Source organism: Oncorhynchus clarkii, chromosome 24, assembly GCF_045791955.1.
Source record: "Oncorhynchus clarkii lewisi isolate Uvic-CL-2024 chromosome 24, UVic_Ocla_1.0, whole genome shotgun sequence".
NCBI lineage: Eukaryota > Metazoa > Chordata > Actinopteri > Salmoniformes > Salmonidae > Oncorhynchus > Oncorhynchus clarkii.
The window spans coordinates 2,334,614-2,359,601 of record NC_092170.1 but is presented as its reverse complement, the minus strand read 5'-3'; the positions used below and the strand labels follow the sequence as shown (position 1 = coordinate 2,359,601).

The following is a 24,988-nucleotide window of genomic DNA, read 5'->3' as shown; positions in this document are numbered from 1 at the left end:
TTTGTTTCTCTCAATTGGCTCAATCATTGTTGTCTGTTGTGCAACAGCCTATTTGTGAGTCAATTAGAGCTATCAGTTGTATTTATGACGTGTTTCAAATGTAATCTATTTTTGGGGGGGACCTAGTTTTTGTATTTAAATATTGTGAGTATGTTTGACACATAACCACAAATTTGCTTAAATCAACTGTTACATTCTAACTGTAGGCTAACAAAGACACCCAATCGCATGCAAAAAGATGAACATAAAATATAGAACGTATTCACAATATTTAAATACTTAAAAACTGAGTCCAACTAAAAAAAAGAGGATTACATTTGATACACCCATCATGAACACATTTAATAGCTCTGATTGAGTGACAAATAGGCTGCTGCACAACAGACAAGAATGGAGACAATTGAGAGAAACAAAACTAGAGACAAATAAAGGACACCCCAGTGTTGCTTCCCAAATAGCGCCGTATTCCCTAGTGCACTACTTTTGACCAGGGCCCATATGTCTCTAGTCAAAAGTAGTGCACTATATAGGGAACAGGGTACCATTTGGGAAGCAAGCCAGATGGTATCATAGGAACCATCTAAATGAAAATAAAATGGCCCAGTCTATATAAGACAAAGGCCAAATGGTAAATGGCTGCATTTGTAAAGACCTTCAGAACCGATGCCAAATCCCCACTAACCACAATGACCCCTTGAATGCTTTTTATTTATTGATTTTATTATTTATTCATCTCATTCGATTTTTTAAGTCGTCATTTATTTTCAGTTTTGCATTTGTTGCTCCGAAACCCAGCCAGCCACTCTGTGCCCGAAAGAAGTGGTAAAAACAACAGCAGCACCCCTTGAAAATGTAATATTCCTGTTTTTAATATTGCGGTCTATAAGATCAGGGCAGAGATGGGGTTCCACAGCAATATGTTTATTTATATATATTATAGATATGGGGGGGGGGGGGGGGTATATCCCTGCGTTATCAGCAGTGGAGCCTCCACACCCTTATGCACCCCCGCCGAGGCTCTCATCTTATATAAAAAATAATGTTGTATATGGATATACTTTTATATATAATCGCAATATGGAACCCGAGTCTCTTTTACCATGTGCCATACTTCAGGCTGGCGCTAACAACATTTTACGGGCCGGGAGCTGTTCATCTTCATATCTCCAGCAGGCATGAACACTGCATAATAATGTCGTTTCCTGCCCCCAAATGTTATTTCACAGACCCCGGCTCATTTTTCAAACTTCACCACTTTTACAATTTCCCAAACTTTTATTCCTTTCATTATTAGGAACAAGATTTCATTAGGTATTTAGAATGTAAACAAGCCTGAGTAATGACACCCTCCATCTCCCTGAAATCATTCCCACTGATGCCTGCCCCCCGCAGCCCACCTGCCGCGCTGGCCTCATCTTGTGTGCGCGCACACAGGCAAACACACACACAACTTGGGTCAAGATGGAACACAACAATATAAATGTACCACCCTGTGTGTGTTTGTGAGTGTGCGTGTGTGTGTGTGTGTGTGTGTTTGTGATTGTGTGTGTGTGTGTGTGTGTGTGTGTGTGTGTGTGTGTGTGTGTGTGTGTGTATCCCAGTCGATAAAGGAGGTGGGGGAAAGTTTTATACTCAACTCACATAAATCATGTACAAGAAAAATGAGCAAATGTGAGGGCTAACTCATCTTCTCCCCATCCAGAGAAAATGAAATTCACTGGAATACCTATCAAAACTGCAATCATCAAGAGATAATATCTTCTTTGGTCTATCTGCACTTTCCGATTTAATTTCCGCCATGCCCTTGACATCCACCGATACCATTAAGATGAAGCGCGTACAGTAAGAGAGTAGTTCTCACGTTTTGATATATGATGCCTCCACGCTAAATGTAATATCATCATTTGGAAATTAATGCAATATTTCTTTTGTTAGCTTTTTTCCCCCCACGGATTTTTACTCGAGCTAGCGACACGCCGGAGCGAGAGGGAGAGTATGTTGGACGAGAGGAAAGCGAGCGAGTGGAGAAAGAGAGAGGGCGAGGGAGAGGATGACAGACAAATAGAAAAGGGGGGAGAGGGGAGGGAGGTGGGGTGGGTGAATACTTTGGTTTCATGGCAGCCATCTCCCCACTGTCAGAATGACATGCAATTACGTGTGGGCAGGCCAAGATCAGGGGTCAGTCAAATTACTCCATCATTTAGCGGCACGGTGGAGATGAGAGGACCCCCTCCTCCACCGCCACATCAAATATAATGCAATCATTAGTGTAATAAGCATGGAAATCTGTTTGCAGATTATCGCGCCGTCTCTCTCCCCCTCTTTTATCTGCTGAGTCTCTCGCTCTCTCAAAAGAGAGGGAATGGGAGAGGGGGGGGGGGGGGGGGGGGGGGGGGTGAGAGACTGCCCATTGGCTATATCACAGTGTGGTTAGGGGGATCTCCCCTCCCTGACAGCCTCCTTTTGGCGAGGAAGCAAACGTGTATCTTACCGCAGAAGAGTTTTGATATCTGCCACACTTCCTCTGTATCGGCTGTCGTACTGTCGGAGGAGAAAACCATGTACACGTTGAAAAACAATATGCTAGTTTTACCCATAAAAATGTCAGCTTTTTGTTTTGAGCACTTTATACATGTATTTTGGGATCCACCCCTGTAAATGTAATTTGCCTAGTGGAGAAAGACCATCTCAATTCAAGCAAGCGCATTTCCATCCATATTCACTCTCCTTGCCAACTCTCCTCGATTAACTTTGACCTTTTTCAAAAGGCGAGAGAGTATGCATGAGGTGAGAGGACGCAGAAGGTGAGCAAATCGAATTGATAAAAGGCCTGGGTCTGTCAGGCCACTATCCCACTCCTCCATCCTTCTTCATCCTCCTCTCCCCTCATCCCTTGCTTTTCTTACTCACCAGTTACATGCTTTTTTTTTTTTTACCCAACAGGGAGATATAAATATCCTGAAATACTCAGTAACACTTGACATTAAGTCGTTCTAACACCTGTGTCGCAACACTGTAATTACTCTAGAAATTACATATGAAAGTGGACTAAGAAACTGCAAAACAATTTTGTTACTCGAGGAATTTCGCAAACATAACAAAATGTGTTACAAAGCAAAAACAAAAGATCACTACCCAGCAAACAGGGGACATCCTGAGGACATTAGGCAACATTCCCATTAGGTACCATTAAGGGTTTCGGCGAGATGTTATCCCACTGACGTTCTGAGAACATTCAAGGAACATTAAAACATGTTTTTTTTTTTTGTCGTTCCCTGTAAGTTCCCAGGACATGTCAGGCCCTTCCTTAGGAATTACTAGTCCTTAGGAATTTGCGTGATGGTTCCAAGGGAATGTTCTCTGGGGGAGCTTTGTCTAGTTACCAGTACTTCAATGTCGAGGACGTTTTTAACACGTTCTCTGGACATTCATTTTACCAGTCATCTGGCCGTCGTGTGTTGGTCCCAGGTGTCCCAAACCATTTTAAGTGAAGTAATGAAATGGTATTGGGGATTTAAGGTAAGTGATACAATACGCTGTTCAGTTAAAATAGTGTAACAATCTTTAAATCAATGACAATATGATTACATACTGACTTTTCAATAAGATCCCACCTGGGATTTGAACTAGCAAACTCTGGATTTCGGGTACATAGATTTTTTTTCTGCTGCGCCACAAAGTCTATCATATTTTCACAAGTTCCCTTACACATTCTTCACCTATAATAGATTGCTGCATTTAGCAAAATAGTGCCATCTGCACTGCTATTTTAGTTATCAGTCAATCTGACTATTCTCTCATCATTGACTTACTTATTTCAATTTGAGTGTTTTTTTTATAGTCATTTTATGTTAGCGGGCATATTATTTCGTTTTAATGTTACTCCTTAATCACTATGATACATAGTTTTTCTTGAGTGTGTTTTCAACAGAACTGAGATTTACAAATTACAAAGTGTAGGAATACAGGTGAAATCAGTCATTGATTCAGACATGGAGGCGAAGCAGGAAGATTGGAATGCCGTGAAGCAAGAGTTGTGAGCATAAATCCTAGGTGAGGACATGTTGAATAATAATGACTGTATAAATAAACATACTCAATGTAATCATATACATCAAAGTGTCAAATATGTACCGTGCCTTCGTATTCAGACCCCTTGACTTTTCTCACATTTTTCTGACTACGTTACAGCCTTAATCTAAAATAGATGGAAAAAAATAATAATAATAATTATCCTTAGCAATCTACAAACAATACTAATATGACCAAGCAAAAACAGGTTCAGACATTTTTGCAAATGTATTAAAAAAATTTAAAAAAGAAATACCTTATTGACGTAAGTATACAGACTCTCTGCTATGAGACTCGAAATTGCGCTCAGGTGAAACCTGTTTCCATTGATTATCCTTGAGATGTTTCAACAACTTGATTGGAGTCAACCTGTGGTAAATTCGCTTGATTGGACATGACTTGAAAAGGCACACACACCAGTTGACAGTGCATGTCAGAGCAAAAACCAAGCCATGAGGTTGAAGGAATTGTCTGTAGAGCGCCGAGACAGGATTGTGACGAGGCATAGATCTGAGGAAGGGTACAAAAAATGTCTGCAGCATTGAAGGTCCCCAAGAACACAGTGGCCTTCATCATTCTTAAACGGAAATAGTTTGGAACCAGCAAGATTCTTCTAAGAGCTGGCCGCCCAGCCAAACTGAGCAATCGGGGGTGAAGGGCCTTGGTCAGGGAGGTGACCAAGAACCTGATGGTCACTCTGACAGAGCTCTAGAGTTCCTCTGAGGAGATGGGAGAACCTTCCAGAAGGACAACCATCTCTGCAGCACTCCACCAATCAGGACTTTATGGTAGAGTGGCCAGATAGAAGTCACTCCTCAGAAAGAGCCACATGACAGCCCGCTTGGAGTTTGACAAAATGTACATAGAGACTCTCAGACCAAGATTCTCTGGTCTGATTTTCTGTTCAGAAACTCTTTAGCCTGAATACCAAGCTGCCACCATTCCTACGGTGAAGCACGGTGGTGGCAGCATCATGCTGTGGGGATGTTTTTCAGTGGCAGGGACTCGGAGACGAGTCAGGATCGAGGCAAAGATGAACGGAGCAAAGTACAGAGATATCCTTGATGAAAACCTGATCCAGAGTGCTCAGGGCCTCAGACTGGGACAAAGACTTCCAACAGGACAACTACCGAGACAGGAGTGGCTTCGGGACAAGTCTCAATGTCCTTAAGTGGCCCAGCCAGAGCCCTGACTTGAACTGGATCGAACATCTCTGGAGAGACCTGAAAATAACTGTGCAGCCTCACTCCCTATCAAACCTGACAGAGCTTGAGAGGATCTGCAGCGAAGAAAAGGAGAAACTTCACAAATACAAGTGTGCCAAGCTTGCAACGGCATACAAATAAGACGAGAGGGTGTCATCGCTGCCAAAGGTGCTACTGAGTGGCCCAGCCCCGAAGCTAGCCTCGAGCCAGGCCCATCTCCTGGCCTGCTCGGTGGACCCTATGATCACTCGGCTACACAGCTGATGTCTCCCAGAATCTTCACTAACACGACTAGAAATCACTACATCACCGGATTCCTGCAGTAAGCTCCAGACCTTTGCATTGGATCATCGAAAATTGCTAGCTAGCTGCTACCGAGTGGCTGTAGTGGCTAACATCCTTGTCCCAAAGCTAGCACCAGTGAGCCACGAGCCAGGCGCATCTCCCGGCTAGCAAACAAAATTATTCCAGCTACAATACCTCTTACGCCAATTGGCCTGGACCCCTCGACACGGAGCCCCGCCAATCCATCACGACTGGTCTGCCGACATAATTCCGTTCGATGTGCCCCCTACCGGCCTCTGCCTGACGTCGGTGAAGACGCTTCTGCTATCCCCGGCCTGCTAACTTTATGAACACCGTGTCTCCCGCTTTCTAGCGTAGTAACGACTACCGAAATGCTTCCCTGTTTCATCTATTGCTGTTCACTGGACCCTATGATCACTTGGCAACATAGCTGATGCCTGCTGGACTGTTCATTAATCACGGTAGTCCATTTTGTTTATCTGTCAGCCCCAGCCTCGAACTCAGGCCCTGTGTGTAGTTAACTGACCCTCTCTTCCCATTAATCACCATTTAACCTGTTGTTGTCATCTTAGCTAATTAGCTGTTGTTGTCTTACCTGTTGTTGCCTTAGCTAGCTCTCCCAATCAACACCTGTGATTGCTTTATGCCTCGCTTTGTCTCTCTCTGTCAATATGCCTTGTATATGGTTGTTTAGGGTAGTTATCATTGTTTTATTTTACTGCGGAGCCCCTAGTCCCACTCAACATGCCTCGGACACCTCTTTTGTCCCATCTCCAACACATGCAGTGACCTCACCTAGCATAACTAGTGCCTCCAGAGATGCAACCTCTCTTATCGTCACTCAATGCCTAGGTTTACCTCCACTGTACCCATACCCGCCCAGAAATCTGCTCCTTTTATTCTCTGCTGTCCCCAACGCACTAGACAACCAGTTTTGAAAGCCTTTAGTCGTACCCTCATCCTACTCTTCCTCTGTTCCTTGGGTGATGTAGAAGCTAACCCAGGCCCTGTGTCCCCCCAGGTGCTCTCATTTGTTGACTTCTGTAACCGTAAAAGCCTTGGCTTCATGCATGTTAACATCAGAAGCCTCCTCCCTAAGTTTGTTTTACTCACTGCTTTAGCACACTCCGCCAACTCTGATGTCCTTACCATGTCTGAATCTTGGCTTAGGAAGGCCACCAAAAATGCAGAGATGTCCATCCCCAACTACAACATTTTCCATCAAGATAGAACTGCCAAAGGGGGAGGAGTTGCAATCTACTGCAGAGATTGGGTTGTGCCGTGGCGGAGATCTTTGTGGGCTATACTCGGCTTTGTCGCAGAATGGTAAGTTGGTGGTTGAAGATATCCCTCTAGTGGTGTGGGGGCTGTGTTTTGGAAAAGTGGGTGGGGTTATATCCTGCCTGTTTGGCCCTGTCCGGGGGTATCGTTGGATGGGGCCACAGTGTCTCCCGCCCCCTCCTGTCTCAGCCTCCAGTATTTATGCTGCAATAGTTTATGTGTCGGGGGGCTAGGGTCAGTCTGTTACATCTGGAATTTCTCTCCGGTCTAATCCGGTGTCCTGTGTGAATATAAGTATGCTCTCTCTAATTCTCTCTCTCTAATTCTCTCTTTATTTCTCTCTCTCGGAGGATCTGAGCACTAGGACCATGCCTCAGGACTACCTGGCCTGATGACTCCTTGCTGTCCCAAGTCCACCTGGCCGTGCTGCTGCCCCAGTTTCAACTGTTCTACCTGCGGCTATGGAACCCTGACCTGTTCACCGGACGTGCTACCTGTTCCAGACCTGCTGTTTTCAACTCTCTAGAGACAGCAGGAGCGGAAGAGATACTCTGAATGATCGGCTATGAAAAGCCAACTGACATTTACTCCTGAGGTGCTGACCTGTTGCACCCTCGACAACCACTGTATTTATTATTATTTGACCCTGCTGGTCATCTATGAACATTTGAACATCTTGGCCATGTTCTGTTATTATCTCCACCAGGCACAGCCAGAAGAGGACTGGCCACCCCTCATAGCCTGGTTCCTCTCTAGGTTTCTTCCTAGGTTATTGCCTTTCTAGGGAGGTTTTCCTAGCCACTGTGCTTCTACACCTGCATTGCTTGCTGTTTGGGGTTTTAGGCTGGGTTTCTGTACAGCACTATGTGACATCAGCTGATGTAAGAAGGGCTTAATAAATACTATTAAGATAGCCTGCAAAGTCCTGTCATACTTTCCAGGTCTATGCCCAAACAGTTCGAGCTTCTAATTTAAAAAAAGTCTCTCTCCAGAAATAAGTATCTCACTTTTGCCGCCTGTTTATAGACCCCCCTCAGCTCCCAGCTGTGCCCTGGACACCATAGGTGAATTGATTGCCCCCATCTATCTTCAGAGTTCGTTCTGTTAGGTGACCTGAACTGTAATATGCTTAACACCCCGGCCATCCTACAATCTAAGCTAGATGCCCTCAATCTCACACAAATTATCAAAGAACCCACCAGGTACAACCCTACATCCATAAACACGGGCACCCTCATGGATATTATCCTGACCAACATGCCCTCCAAATACGCCTCTGCTGTATTAATTCACGGTCGCAGCGATCACTGCCTCATTGCCTGCATCAGTTATGGGTCCGCGATCAAACGACCACACCTCATCACTGACAAACGACCCCTAAAACACTTCTGCGAGCAGGCCTTTCTACTCGGCCTGGCCCGGGTATCCTGGTAGGATATTGACCTCATCCCGTCAGCAGAGGATGCCTGATTGTTCATTAAAAGTACTTTCCTCACCATCTTAAATAAGCATGCCTCTTTCAAAAAATGTAGAACTACGAACAGAAAATGTTTTCAGAATGGCACAAATTCCCCGATATCAGGGTACTCATGTCAACATGTTTGCTTTCAGAGCATATTTGATCCCAAATTATAAGTGGCGGATGAGATAGCAAAAGCTCAGGTTGCCCAGCCTGGCGGTGATACAAGCTTCAGCAAAATCATTCGCAAGGAGATTCCTGCAAAAATATTCCCTTGGTTCACTCCAGACCTCGACCAGAAACAAAAACATCCTGTGGCATACTGCACTAGCATCGAATAGTCCCCGCGATATGCAACTTTTCAGGGAAGTCAGGAACCAATACACAGTCAGTTACGAAAGTAAAGGCTAGCTTTCTCAAACAGAAATTTGCATCTTGTAGCTCTAACTCCAAAACGTTTTGGGACACTGTATAGTCCATGGAGAATAAGACCACCTCCACCCAACTTCCCACTGCACTAAGGCTAGGAAACACTGTCACCACCGATAAATCCACAATAATTGAGAATTTCAACAAGCATTTCTCTACGGCTGGCCATGCTTTCCTCCAGGCTACCCCAACCCCGGCCAACAGCTCCGCACCCCCCACAGCTACTTGCCCAAGCCTCCCCACCTCCTATTCACCCAAATCCAGATAGCAGATTTTCTAAGAGAGCGCTGAAACCTGGACCCGTACAAATCAGCTAGGCTAGACAATCTGGACCCTCTCTTTCTAAAATTATCCGCCGCCTTTGTTGCAACCCCTATCAATAGTCTGTTCAACCTCTCTTTTGTATCGTCTTAGATTCCTAAAGACTTGAAAGCTGCCGCGTTCATCGCCCTCTAGACCCAAACTGTTACAGACCTATATCCATACTGCCCCTGGCTTTCTAAAGTCTTCGAAAGCCAAGTTAACAAACAGATCACTGACCATTTTAAATCCCACCGTACCTTCTCCGCTGTGAAATCCGGTTTCCGAGCTGGTCACGGGTGCATCTCAGCCACGCTCAAGGTGCTAAACGATATCATAACCGCCATCGATAAAAGACAGTACTGTGCAGCAGTCTTCATCGAACTGGCCAAGGCTTTCGACTCTGTCAATCACCGTATTCTTATCGGGAGACTCAACAGCCTTGGTTTCTCAAATGACTGCCTCGCCTAGTTCACCAACTACTTCTCAGATCGAGTTCAGTGTGTCAAATCGGAGGGCCTGTTGTCCGGACCTCTGGCAGTCTCTATGGGGGTACCACAGGGTGCAATTCTTGGGCCAACTCTTTTCACCGTATATATCAATGATGTCGCTCTTGCAGTGGGTGATTCCTTGATCCACCTCTACGCTGACGACACAATTCTGTATACATCTTGCCCTTCTTTGGACACTGCGATAACAAACCTCCAAAACGAGCTTCAATGCCATACAAAACTCCTTTCGTGGCCTCCAACTGCTCTTAAACACTAGTAAAACTAAATGCATGCTCTTCAACCGATCGCTGCTCGCACCTGCCCACCCGACTAGCATCACCACTCTGGACGGTTGACTATGTGGATAACTACAAATACCTAGGTGTCTGGCTAGACTGTAAACTCTCCTTCCAGACTCATATTAAGCATCTCCAATCCAAAATGAAATCTAGAATTGGTTTCCTATTTCGCAACAAAGCCTCCTTCACTCACACTGCCAAACATACCCTCGTAAAACTGACTATCCTACCGATCCCCGACTTCGGCGATGTCATTTACAAAATAGCAGTCTATCACAGTGCCATCCGTTTTGTCACCAAAGCCCCATATACCAGCCACCACTGCGACCTGTATGCTCTCATCGGCTGGCCATCGCTACATATTCGTCGCCAGACCCACTGGCTCCAGGTCATCTATAAGTCTTTACTAGGTAAAGCTCCTGTAAATAGCCCATCTGTAAATAGCCCATCCAACTACCTACATCATCCCCATATGGTTTTTATGAACTTTTTTTTGTTGCTCTTTTGCACACCAGTACTTCTACTTGCACATCGTCATCTGCACATCTATCACTCCAGTGTTAATTTGCTAAATTGTAATTACTTCGCTACTATGGCCTATTTATTGCCTTACCTCCTTACTCCATTTGCACACATTGTATATAGATTTTTAGATTGTGTTATTGACTGTACTTTTGTTTATCCCACGTGTAACTCTGTGTTGTTGTTTATTGTCACACTGCTTTGCTTTACCTTGTCCAGGTCGCAATTGTAAATGACAACTTGTTCTCAAATGGCCTACCTGGTTAAATAAAGGTGAAATAAAAATAAAAAAAAACCTACGTAAATGTGATATTTAAACATTTCTAAAAAACTGTTTTTGCTTTGTCATTATAGGGTATTGTGTATGGATTGATGAGAATAAACAAACAATTGAATGTATTTTTGAATAAGGCTGTAACCTAACAAAAATGTGGAAAAAGTCAAGGGGTCTGAATACTTTCCGAAGACACTATGTTAAAAGCACTGTTTGTGTGTGGGTGTCCCTAACATTGCCAACTGACAAAGAGCTGTGAATGGATCAGTGGTTCACCAATCAGCGCCTTGATGGGCTTGGCAACAGTAACAAGGGGTTATGTGTAATGAAACTAGGGTGCGAGTGTGCTGGGGCCCATCAGATGACAAAAACCTCCAGAGGACCATGACACGGCTTCCCAACTATGGACTCTACCTAAAACCATACATTATTTGATCCTACACCCCACCCAAACATATAAACACACATACAGAAACATTTACCCAATCCTACCCCAAATCCTTAATACCCTCTCCCCAGCATGTGAATAAACTGAGCTAACTAGGTGCTGATTGAGGCAGTAATCCTGATGAATCTGATGTTTTATGTATTGATTGATCTGACTCTTTTATCCACTTCTCCTCTTTAAGCAGCTGTGCATCTGGGATGATTAGCACCAGTCAGCTCTCTCCCAGGACTAGTACACAGAGCCACGCTGTGTGTGCCTGTCACCTGGGACTCAAGCCTCTGTGTGTGTGTGTGTGTGTGTGTGTGTGTGTGTGGGGGGGGGGGATTTGGATGGTGGCGTGTGCGCTTGCGAACACGCGTACACCCACACCCACGTGTGTAAAAACAGAAACTAAGGCAGAGCACTGGGAGCAATTAACGTTGGCACTCTTCTCTCCTCATTCCTACTGATCACATTCATTCAGACAAAATAACACCACCACAAACTAAACCAAACAAATAAGACAAACCCCATACCACAGCACTAATTGCGAACCTAATTATTGTACCGGCTGCGACTGGTGGCGTAACAAAGCACGGCTCTGTCAAACACTGAGCATCTCTTCATCGCAAAGGAATCAAGGTGCACAGTAATATATTTTGTCTTAACTTAATAATATTCAAAACTGGAAATGAATTCTGATTTGGGCGGAGTGGTGTGTATTGATAAACAAAAACAGTGGGTACTTTGACAGAAACAGACAAATAAAATGTTACTTTATGTGACAAGACAAGCAAGTATAGTGTATAAAATCATTATACCATCTAAACCGCTGTGAAATATCTTTTCAATAACCAAAAATATTGTATTTTCATCTGTTTGAAGCTGGTGTACAAAACCACAAGTAAAAGATGCAAAAATAAAACTTAAGAACGGGAAGTATAGACATAGCGCACAAAGAACAGATCTACCGCTTTTTAGACTTTCCATGAGAATGACATATCTATAACTCAGATTTCTATGTGAATCGGGTCAGGTTGTCCATAAAGTTACATATTGCAGCTTTAATTCTGAACTTAGATAGATGCAATACTAGTGAGGGGTTATAGGCCAAAAAATAACAGAAGATAGAAAATATGTCCCCTTCATTGCCCTGGGCCATTGGGATTTCATTAGACCAGAGGGCGAAAGTCCTTAGACCAGAGGGCGAAAGTCCTTAGACCAGAGGGTGAAAGTCCTTAGACCAGAGGGTGAAAATTCTTAGACCAGAGGGTGAAAGTTCTTGTAAATTAGGGAAAAAGTCCTTTGACTGGAGTGGGAAAAGTCCCTATAACAGAGGGAAAACGTGAATGCATGCATGCGTGTCGCCACTTACTCCCACTCCGCATACAACTTCCTGTCACTTGGCACATAAAACAAAAAAAACTGATGACTGTTGGGGATAAAGCGGACGTACATTAATCTCTTCTTTCATCACGGAGAGTCTCTTCTGATTCACTCTAAAGCCAGGATGGGCAACTCCAGTCCTCGGGGACCGGAGTGGTCTCACACTTTTTCCCCATCCCTAGCAAGCCCAGCTGATTAAACTAATGTCATTCTAAACTGAAGATCATGATTAGTTAATTATTGGAGTCAGGTGTGTCAGCTGGGCCTGGGGCAAAAGAGTGACACGAACCAGGCCCCAGAGGACTGTAGTTGCCCATCCCTGCTCTAAAGAAAGGGAACAAGGACCACATGCATTCAAGATACGGCTTCCTATAGTGGTCCTCTTTCCCCAGCTAGATCTGGATGTGTTTCTGGCAGTGTTTGGAAGAAGACTGTGATCCTGGTGGTTGGTTTGGTGTACTTGGGTGCATCATCTATAGCCTCTCGTAGGGCCTGATCAGAGTTGAACCTCCACACAGAGCCCAGAAGACAACAAAGAGCTGAGGAAACAAGAGTTTAAAGGGCAAAGAGGCCCAGAGTCAGATGAACTCGTGGATAGCATTTTTTCATCTCTGCTTCTTGCAGTGACTGCAAGTCTATGGGTATCTGCTATCATTTGACCCATATCCTTCAGAGAATTTGTTTTATCACTTGTTAAACAAAATCTCTTTCTCTCAGCAATTGTATTAGTATAAAATAATATAATGGTCCCATTTTGTTTTTGCGTAAAATATAGCTAAGTATTTGTGTGATTTATTTTATACAGTCTTTTTGGTCATCTTTATGGAGGGTGCCAATCATTTTGGACATGACCATCTGCTCTTCTCTTAACAGTGATACATCTTGAGGGGATGATAAATTGTTGTTCATGGGGGTACATTTAGAGGGGGGTGCCAAAGGGTGCTATAACACCAAACCCCCACCCCCTCACCAAGGGGACAGGATTTTATTTACTGTCCTCTGTCCCGAATCGTAATCAGATACTTCCACACATCCCGGCTTTCCTGACGACTGGAGCACAATCTATCCATGTACATAAACACCCACCATAAATAAGCCACACACACATTCAATATTCACATATATTTCAAATATCCAGCAGGAAATGGAACTGAAATACAGTTGCAAATACAAGCAGAACACACGTGCGTGTGATGATTAGTGTCTTAAAAATCAGGCTCTGGCATTAAAAGGTCAACTAAAACACAAACACTGTAGCATTGCTGGAGTTTGTTCACACACACACCACGATACTGTGGAGAAAACCTTTTTTATGGGTAACTCCAAAAACATGTGTGTGCGGCTGTGCGCACGCACGCACGCACAGACACCCCACACCCAAACACACACAGCCAGGCTGTGGCTGTCTCCATCCCTGCCCTCTTGGGGGTTAGGTCCAGCTCACCATGGCCTCTGACCTCTGGGTCAGGGTCAAGAGGGAGTCTGACTGACCGACTGCTGAGAGCCTCGCCCCCACCACCTCTAAAGACAGATTATCCTCCAGCATCTGGGGCTGGACTCTACAGGTCTGATTACCAGAGGCCTGACGTCCCACTGTGCTCTTATTGTGATCCTACTGTGGTCCCATTGTGGTCAATAAGCCGTTAGAGCTCTTCAAAGTAATGCCGTCATACGGGCAAACCACTCTGGTGGTCTAGAAAAAAAGGATAAGATACAGTTGGTGCTAATCGTGTGTGTGTGTGTGTGTGTGTGTGTGTGTGTGTGCATGCATGTGTTTGTATGACATAGCCTTGCCTTTTGAAAACAGAGAGATCTGTGAGGTCTATGCAGCCCAATCCATCAGCCATATAGCGGAGTTCTGTCCAGCCAAGCCAACCAGAGACAGCCTGGTCTTTACATTAGGAATATATAGCTAGCTACCTCCTGTTTACCTAAATGCAAAAGTGCCTACACAGAGGCTGCATCCCCAATTGACCCTATTCCCTATATAGTGCCCTGCTTAACACTGCTTTTGACTAGGGCTCATAGGGAATCCCTGGTCAAAAGCAGTGCACTATAAAGTGAACAGGGTGCCATTTGGGGAACGACCATATTGATTCCTGCTGTTTATGCATGTAATCTTCTTTTGAATAATTCACACAGTCCTTTTATAGAGTAGTAAATCAATGACCACCTCCCTGCCTGCGCCCCCCCCCACCTGCTCGTCCTCATCTCTGCTGATTTTCCCGTTCAGTCAGAGGAGCGGGACTCATAACTTCTCACTGCAGAAGGTAGGGTGTAGAGGCAGGTGAAGGAAAACAGAGGATATTACCGATGAAGTAAATCAAATATTCTTGGAGTTTTTAGTCCACCACCCTCTCCAGTCTACACTCTGTTACATGGTGTTGCCAACTGTTATCTTTCTCCATCTCTCCCTCACCGTCTATCCATCTCTCTCGCTTCCTCTTTTCTTCATCTCTCTCCCCCTCACCGTCTCTCTCTCCCTCCCTCACCGTCTCTCCCTCCCTCTCCCTCTCTTTCCTTCCATCCCACTCCATCTCTATGTATCTCTCCCTCCTTTCTTCTCTCTCAAGTGAGCTAGTGTCCTCAACTAGTTGGGAGGGCTGAGTGTCTGACACAACACCACAATAAGTACACAGACCATACACAAACTGTACACACCCAGACATGCACCATGAACCAACCAACAGAATTAGGGATGTGGCCTGTGTACTCCAAGCCTAGGCTAACCAGTTCGAATCCCTTCTGACTAATTATTCTACCTTTCCTGTCTCCTCGTCACTGTACTATCACAAAACCATTCAAAAAAAAAACAATTAGGGATTTAGGGAATATGTAAATTTGCATGGCTGAATTTGGGGGCACTTGTTTTATGATTAGCAATGTCGCTAAAGTTTGTTTGCTTCCCTAAATCATCTGTAAATCCTAGAATCTAGCTTTGGGGTCATCTGCTTTCGTGGTGCTGGGGGTCATTGAGAAAAAAAACATTTACGTTTCATATTGTGGGTAATTTGCGTAGGATGGTGCCTTAAATGCGGGGCGGTGGTTTAGTATGCAGGGAGCACGGCTACTCTAGGCTAAGGGAGTTGACTCTGACTGGCTTTACATCCAGAGTGCCATCACCCCCTTTGACCTATTTCTATTATTCATCCCACCATCATCAGGAAAATGGAGAAAAAAAGGCACCTGGAATCTGATGTTCGTTCCCACCCAAAAAAGAGAGGAAAACCTTTTCACTTTGTTGCATGGCACTCTGACCCCGGTAATAGAGAGAGAACAGAAGAATCCCAGAGATGTTGGTCATAAAATTTTCAGAACCGTCCCAGGGGTCTTTTCAGGGACTGACGCACCGGAGCGACTGACGCACCGGAGCGGCCCCATGTATATACTTCATATGAGAGAGAGAGAAAGAGAGAGAGAGAGAAAAAACAGAGAAAGTAGAGAGAGCGAGGGGAAGAGAGAAAAGGATAGGTACCAAGGAAGTACTGCCAAAATATGTAAAACGCAAAGACATTCAATGAGATAACTGATGAAATGTGAGAAAGGTACATTGGAGTGTGTTGTGTGTGTGTGTGTGTGTGTGTGTGTGTGTGTGAGAGAGAGAGGGGAGACCGAGTTAAATGTGCCTCATCAAGTCATCACCAACGTCAAGAGGGCGAAAAAATGTCAGTCTCTCTCCCCTCCCGCACACATTTCAACCCCACATCAAAGAGTAATTTAAAACATAACAAAAAGACCAAGGGAGACCGAAAAAAAACAGAGAAGGGTGGGAGGGGGGGGGGGACAACCAGAGGTCCTGGGGGAGTGACCCCCCCTACCTGACTACATCCCTCCTTCCCTCTCTATCTGTCAGCTCGAGGTATTCAAAGCCCATTCCGATGCATGTTCATTTGGGATGCAGATATCAAAGATGGCTGTGAACAGCGAGGGGGATAGTGAGGGAGCAGGAATTAGAACTTACCAGATGTTCTAATGCTGCTTTGATGCAGGTGCTGTCCCTGCAACACAAGAACACATTTCCTCCTCGTTAAATAAAGTGTGGGCTACGACTCTTTAAATATAAAAAAGGGATCACACAAAAGCTACAACAGGCATGCGCACGCACGTGCACAGACACACACACAGAGCGAGAGAGACACACACGCGCACACACACACACACACCCCACTCCTAACCCCACCCCCCAACCCCCTCTTTCCATCACCGGTGTAATGTTCATAATTGCTGTTTATCAAGGGGTGTTGTTCATTTGGTGTTTTAAAGGGAGAAGCATTTCAAAGGAGGCCTGTCTTTCTCTGTCAGAGACGATGCTATCATTTCAATACAGAGTGTTAGAGAGGGAACACACACACACACACAGGGAACAAACAATCGCTCTGGGCAACCAAAATGTGATACCATTAGGATAAAGATAATACTCTGTGTGTGTGTGTGTGTGTGTGTGTATTCTGAAGGTATAGTAATTGCTGTACAAGACATGATACTCAGCTGGTTACAGGTAACTTTCCATGAAATTGTCCCTTTCCCCTGATCTCATCTGTTTGAACATTTACAGGCTACATTCTGGCCATTGAGCAAAGGCACTTATCCAGAGCGACTTACAGTCAGTGCATTCGACTTAAGGTAGCGGTGTAAGACAACCACATATCATAGTCATAACAAGTCAACTTTCCTCAATAAAGTGGCTATCAGCAAAATCCGTGCGAGTAAGAAAAGACAACTGCAAGTGAACAAGGGCAAGCACAAGTTAGCAAACACCCTACATCCAGTCAGAGAGGAAGAGACGAAGCGAGAGGTTTTACTCCGCCTAAAATCTGTCCACGAAGCACGGAATCTTTGTATGGAGGTCAACGACAGTGCCAAATTTGGTCATCGAAACAAATAAGCGCTATTTTTCTATGTGAGGCTTATTTGATCGAATAGAAGTTCCGTAATGGTTAGGTTGTTAGGAATGCACTGATATGAGTGGTATTTCGGCAACATACCCAAGAACAACTTTATATCGGAGTTGTGCCCGTTGTCATAGAGATAGATAGAGGACTCATCATGGATATAACCCGTATAGCATGGACATTGGAATTCAGGGCTTCCACCATTTTAAAAGTAGTCAACTGGGTGGGGATTCCTATGAGATGGGAGCAATCAGCCAATGAAGAAGAACATTTACTACTTTAAAATGGACAAATCCTCAGTCGCACAGCCCATGCTGTCAAAGACACTATAATGGCACAGATACAAAGATGGGTGCTCTATCTACCTCTATGGCCTGTCTATCTACCTCTATGCCTCTTCCTGCCTGACTTCCATTTATGAGGACATGTATTTCCATTGTTGTGTGGTCACTCAAATATCTTGTCAATATAATAGACAATCTTTGATCTAATTCCCCCTATGCCGCTCCCAGTTCTCTATCAATATTACAGTCATTGTCCCAAATGGCACCCTACTCCCTTTAAAATGCACGTCAAAAGTAGCGCACTATAAAGGGATAAGGATGCCATTGGGATGCAACCATGACCAAAATTGGTCCTGCGAGTGAGTGAGTGAGTCAGTATTCATGGAGCCTCCCCCTTTTGTGTCTCTCAGAAAGTCATCGACCCACACAGACAGACACACAGACAGACAGACACACAGACAGACAGACAGACAGACAGACAGACAGACTGTGTGAGTGTGTGTTGCCCTGACGTCTCCTGAACTTTGCCATGCTAATAACCCTATCACTACAGAAGGGAAAACGGTGTGCTTATTACCGAGGAATAATTAATCAAAATGTATGCATTATTATTATTATCAGTGAAGCAGCATCCACCGAATGGAGAGAGAGGGGGGGGGGAACAGTCGATTTAAAAGAGCAAATTGGCAGTAAATAATAGATGCATTTTTGGCACATTTCAAAATTGTAGCAGAGGAAATCAAAAGATCAAGAGAAAGCAAACAGTTCCCCCCTCCCTCTCCTCCCCCGCACTGCCCCCCTCTCTGCTGACAACCCATACGCTGGCCATGGCAGGCCTTTCGGTTTGTGTGCGTGCGTGCTCATGCGAGTGTGTGCACGTGTGAGGGAGAGAGAAAGAGAGCGAAAGACAGAGAGGCTTATCGACAGACTTCAGCTCCTAATGTAGCCAGCAGCATCACAGTGTAAATCTACACCATTTCTAAAATTACCACTAGCCGTCTTGGCAGGGAAACTCAATCAAATCTCTCCTCTCTCTCTCTGCCACCCTGTTGCCCCCCCTCCCCCATACCTATGTCCCTAACCACCTTTCTCCTAATTATCACGATGGTACCCCGATACCACCCCCCCCCAAGTGGCACAAAGCTAATCTGCGATTTCTCATCTCCTCCACAACAAAAAGAAAATTCAGTCGAGTTGTTCATTCCTGCACCAGTCACAGGCTGAGCCTGTATGTCAACACTTAAGAAAACCGTCATCTAGTTTTTTTTACATTACATTGACCGTAACACACTGCCCGCATTTATTATACATGAGCTGCCTGGGAGGAAAGAAACAGGCAGACATTTGTTACCACGGTGACAGTGTGCTGTAATCCCCTAATGAAGCGCAATTAACGGGAAACAATTTTACATGTAGCAAGAGCTGGGGCCGCAGTTAAATTATGTTCCCACACTCTCATTGTCTTCCTACTCTCTCCTCGCTCTTTCCCCCTCCATATCTGTCCCTCTCTCTGTCTATCTACTGTATCTCGAGGCATAGTCTCTCTCCTTCCCCCCTCTCCCTCTCAATGGCTAGTGCTGTCATGACTTCATCAATAACCCCCCCCCCCCCCCATCCCAAGACCGAAGGGATAGCTCATTCCATTAGAGGCCTCTAGGCCAGAGGGAAACACAAGACAGGAGGATCATGTTATTGGCAAATGAATACAGAACAAGCAGTACACAGAGAGAGGAGGACTCACACAGGGCCCTTTAACACTCTCCATCTCTTTTTCTAAACATCTCTCTCTCTCTCTCTCTCTCTCTCTCTCTCTCTCTCTCTCTCTCTCTCTCTCTCTCTCTCTCTCTCTCTCTCTCTCTCTCTCTCTCTCTCTCTCTCTCTCTCTCTCTCTCTCTCTCTCTCTCTCTCTCTCTCTCTCTCTCTCTCTCGACTACTGGGCTTTTTCCTTCCCTCACCACTCCATCCATCCCCGTCTCCCTCCATCCCTCTGCCCCCCCCTCTGCCTTCAACGCGGCCGCATCGATTTCTGAATTAGGCCTGCAATATTAAATAATTAATATACCTGCCATGATTTATGTTTTGCATTAGCCCAATATTAGGTTATCAATCAAAATCCACTTGGTTTAATGTAATAATATTGAAAAAGTGTCAGGGGCTGTTCATCCAATTTGTATTTGAGGCAGCGCAGATAGTAATGTTGGTGTAACACAGGGCCGCCGAGATGGAAGTGGCTGGTTCTACATGCACAGGAGGCAAACTAGAGGAGAGGAGAGGAAGAGAGGAAAAGAGAGAGAGAGAGAGAGAAAGAGAGAATAGAAAGAAAGAGAGACAGATGAGGAGGATGAGAAGGAAAGGAGACATAGGAGAGAAAGAAAGAGTGAGTGTTGGAAAGACAGAGCGGGAGGTAGGTGTTGGCACTATGGACTCCACCCTGCACGAGCTCTGACCGGTCTCGAATGTTTCATAGTGGTTTGTTTAATGTTATTTTAATAACGATCATTGAGACATAGTATAGGGGTGACCTTGTAACATCACCTCCCCTTTAGGTAAAACTAAATCAGGCACAGACACACCACCGTAACACACACACAGTATGACATACTAGGGTTGCAAATTCAGGCACCTTTCTCATAATTCCCAGGTTTTCCAGAAATCCCGGTTCTTCAGTTATTTCTGGATAAGTTAATGGAATTTTGCAACACTGTGGGATTCTAATAACATGCAGATATTCTTATATGGTTGAATAGCTTATTTATGAGCCCGTCTACATTAGTCGTGAGCCACACACAATAACTACGCTGAACAAAAATATAAAACGCAACAACTTCAATGATTTTCCTGAGTTACAATTCAAAACAGTAAACCAGTCAAATTGAAATGAATTCATTAGGCCCTAACCTATGGATTTCACATGACTGGGAATACAGATATGCATCTGTTTGTCACAGATACAGTACCTTAAGAAAAAAATTGGGGTATGGATCAGAATAACAGTCAATATCTGGTTTGGCCACCATTTGCCTCATGCAGTGTGACCCATCTCCTTCGCATAGATCAGGCTGTTGACTGTGGTCTGTGGAATGTTGTGCCACTCTTCAACGGCTGTGCGAAGTAACTGGATATTGGTGGGAACTGGAACACGCTGTCGTACACGTCAATCTAGAGCATCCAAAACATGCTCAACGGGTGACATGCCTGGTGAGTACGCAGGCCATGGAAGAAACAGGGACATTTTCAGATTCCAGGATTCGTGCACAGATCCTCGCGACATGGCTCTGCATTGTCATGCTGAAACATGAGGTGATGGCATCCGATGAATGGCATGAAAATGGGCCTCAGGATCTCGTCACGTATCTCTGTGAATTCAAATGGCATTGTGTAGCTTATGCCTGCCCATACCATAACCCCACCATGGGGCACTCTGTTCACAACGTTGACATCAGCAAACCACTCACCCACACGACGCCATATACTACGTCTGCCATCTGTCCGGTACAATTGAAACGGGATTCATCCGTGAAGAGCACACTTCTCCAGCTTGCCAGTGGCCATCGAAGGTGAGCGTTTGCCCACTTCAGTCGGTTAAGACACTGAACCGCCAAATTGGGCAACCCCGGCAACAGAGCATGCTGCCCTCGCAAAATCAGTAAACCAACAGCATCAAAGGAAAGGAACAAATAAATAAATCAAATAAAACTTGGTCCTGTGTTTGTTCCCGTAAAAAGTGTCATTATTTTTTCCCTACTTAATGAAGTAAAAGAGGACAAACAAGTCAACGCGTTAGAAAGAGCTCCATTTAATGCTCGGCCCTTTTGCTGTCGGTCAATATTAGCAAATTGGAGATGTCGGGTGTATTCATCAGCTGGAGGGAGAGAGGGATGACGAGGAGTCTGTCTGGGGGCTGAGAGGCTGAAGATCTGGACCACACCACTCGCGTTGCAAAAGTAATGTACACATACATGTTATTCAATCATTGCACCCGCGCTGCGCCAACGATCGTCTGCGTAGCCGTGCGCTAAAATAGAATTTAGTTCTATTTGTGAAGCTTGACGCGCTGCAAGCCCCGTCTGATCCATCTCCTCATTGGTCTTTAGGAGCATATACCCACGTGGGTGATTGAAAGACGAACTGAGGTCCACACTCCAGTCGGTGGTGATAATGCACCTTAAAGTTGGTTGCCAACTGCCATATAAGTTAAATAAATAAATATATAAATAAATAAGTTCAAAGAAGAAGAAGAAGCCTGAAGGAAGAGAGATTACTAGAAACAAACTCGTTTTATCTGTGGATTAATTGTCAGAGTAGAGGACGTTGCGCATTTCAGGTAAAATAACAACCCAATGTTTATATCCCAGGACAAATTAGCTAGCAACAGCAAGCTAGCTAGCTAAATTACCATACATTTTTCATTCTTTTCGACCTGTCCCCAAATTAATATAGTTGGTTCAGAGTTCGTTTTGACATTTCAACTTTGCGGTCCTGATCGCGTCTGGTGTGGGTGGACAAAATCAACATGTGAGCAATAGAGCAGGAGGATAGAGCTGGTTGTCAGCAACATTAGCCCACATCTACATCTCTCGCTCCATCTACCTTGCTCACCCTCTCTCTTCCCCATCTACCTCGCTCTCCCTCCCCATCTACCTCGCTCTCCCTCCCCATCTACCTCGCTCTCCCTCCCCATCTACCTCGCTCTCCCTCCCCATCTACCTCGCTCTCCCTCTCTCTCCCCATCTACCTCGCTCTCCCTCTCTCTCCCCATCTACCTGGCTCTCCCTCTCTCTCCCCATCTACCTGGCTCTCCCTCTCTCTCCCCATCTACCTGGCTCTCCCTCTCTCTCCCCATCTACCTGGCTCTCCCTCTCTCTCCCCATCTACCTGGCTCTCCCTCTCTCTCCCCATCTACCTGGCTCTCCCTCTCTCTCCCCATCTACCTGGCTCTCCCTCTCTCTCCCCATCTACCTGGCTCTCCCTCTCTCTCCCCATCTACCTGGCTCTCCCTCTCTCTCCCCATCTACCTGGCTCTCCCTCTCTCTCCCCATCTACCTGGCTCTCCCTCTCTCTCCCCATCTACCTGGCTCTCCCTCTCTCTCCCCATCTACCTGGCTCTCCCTCTCTCTCCCCATCTACCTGGCTCTCCCTCTCTCTCCCCATCTACCTGGCTCTCCCTCTCTCTCCCCATCTACCTGGCTCTCCCTCTCTCTCCCCATCTACCTGCCTCTCCCTCTCTCTCCCCATCTACCTGCCTCTCCCTCTCTCTCCCATCTACCTGCCTCTCCCTCTCTCTCCCCATCTACCTGCCTCTCCCTCTCTCTCCCCATCTACCTCGCTCTCCCTCTCTCTCCCCATCTACCTCGCTCTCCCTCTCTCTCCCAATCTACCTCGCTCTCCCCCATCTACCTAGCTCTACCCCATCTACCTCACTCTCCCTCTCTCTCCCCATCAACCTCCCTCTCCCGCTCTCTCCCCATCAACCTCACTCTCCCGCTCTCTCCCCCATCTACCTCGCTCTCCCTCTCTCTCCCCATCTACCTTGTTCTCCCCATCTACCTTGCTCTCCCTCTCTCTCCCTCACTTTCCCCATCTACCTTGCTCTCCCTCTCTCTCCTCATCTACCGTGCTCTCCCTCTCTCCCCATCTACCTCGCTCTCCCTCTCCATCTACCTTGCTCTCCCTCTCTCTCCCCCTCTACCTCACTTTCCCCATCTACCTTGCTCTCCCTCTCTCTCCCCATCTACCTTGCTCTGCCTCTCTCTCCCCATCTCCCTTGCTCTCCCTCTCTCTTCCCATCTACCTTGCTCTCCCTCTCTCTCCCCATCTACCTTGCTCTCCCTCTCTCTTCCCATCTACCTTGCTCTCCCTCTCTCTCCCCATCTACCTTGCTCTCCCTCTCTCTCCCCATCTACCTTGCTCTCCCTCTCTCTCCCCATCTACCTTGTTCTTCCTCTCTCTCCCCCATCTCCCTCGCTCTCCCTCCCCCATCTCCCTCGCTCTCCATCCCCCATCTCCCTCGCTCTCCCTTCCCCATCTCCCTCGCTCTCCCTCCCCCATCTCCCTCCCCCATCTCCCTCTCTCCCTCCCCATCTCCCTCTCTCCCTCCCCATCTCCCTCTCTCCCTTCCCATCTCCCTCTCTCCCTCCCCATCTCCCTCTCTCTCCCCCATCTACTTCGCTCTCCCCATCTCCCTCTCTCTGCCCCATCTACCTCGCTCTCCCATATCTACCTCGCTCTCCCCCTCTCTCCCCATCTACCTCGCTCTCCCTCTCTCTCCCCCATCTCCCTCTCTCCCCATCTACCTTGCTCTCCCTCTCTCTCCCCCATCTACCTCGCTCTCCCTCTCTCTCCCCATCAACCTCGCTCTCTCTCTCTCTCTCTCACCATCTACCTTGTTCTCCCCATCTACCTTGTTCTCCCCATCTACCTTGCTCTCCGTATCTACCTCGCTCTCTCTCCCCATCTACCTCGCTCTCCCTCCCCCATCTACCTCGCTCTCCCTCCCCATCTACCTCGCTCTCCCTCCCCCATCTACCTCGCTCTCCCTCCCCCATCTACCTCGCTCTCCCTCATCTCCCTCTCTCCCTCATCTCCCTCTCTCTCCCCCATCTACTTCGCTCTCCCTCATCTCCCTCTCTCTGCCCCATCTACCTCGCTCTCCCCCATCTACCTTGCTCTCCCTCTCTCTCCCCATCTACCTCGCTCTCCCTCATCTCCCTCTCTCCCGATCAACCTCGCTCTCCCGCTCTCTCTCCATCAACCTCACTCTCCCGCTCTCTCCCCATCAACCTCGCTCTCCCGCTCTCTCCCCCATCTACCTCGCTCTCCCTCTCTCTCCCCATCAACCTCGCTCTCCCCCATCTACCTCGCTCTCCCTCTCTCTCCCCCATCTACCTCGCTCTCCCCCATCTACCTCGCTCTCCCCCATCTACCTAGCTCTCCCCCATCTCCCTCTCTCCCCCATCTCCCTCTCTCTTGCCCCATCTCCCTCTCTCTTGCCCCTGCCCCCTCTCTCTGCCCCATCTCCCTCTCTCTGCCCCATCTCTCTCTCTCTGCCTCTGCCCCATCTACCTCGCTCTCCCCCATCTACCTCGCTCTCCCCCATCTACCTCGCTCTCCCCCATCTACCTCGCTCTCCCCCATCTACCTCGCTCTCCCACATCTACCTCGCTCTCCCACATCTACCTCGCTCTCCTCTTTGTCACGTATTCCCTCTAATTGACCTGGCGGAGATGAATACCTTGAGTCAGAGTGAATGGAGGCAACAGAGGGACTTGAGGTGCAAAGGAAGGAAAGCCATTGGATTTTCCAGAGGGGTAACAGAGGCGTCCATTAGTTCAGAGCTCATCTGTGTAAAGACATCATGTATTA

General features: G+C 46.3%; 1 protein-coding gene across 1 annotated transcript in view; it reads right to left on the bottom strand.

Moving 5' to 3' along the window:
* LOC139382482 (arginine/serine-rich coiled-coil 1) overlaps window positions 1-24,988 on the bottom strand; it is a 179,677-nt gene that overhangs the window by 89,710 nt on the left and 64,979 nt on the right. Inside the window, exon 5 of the mRNA XM_071126559.1 lies at window positions 16,412-16,448. Coding sequence (XP_070982660.1) covers window positions 16,412-16,448 — 37 coding nt within the window. The remainder of the gene's footprint in view (window positions 1-16,411; window positions 16,449-24,988) is intronic.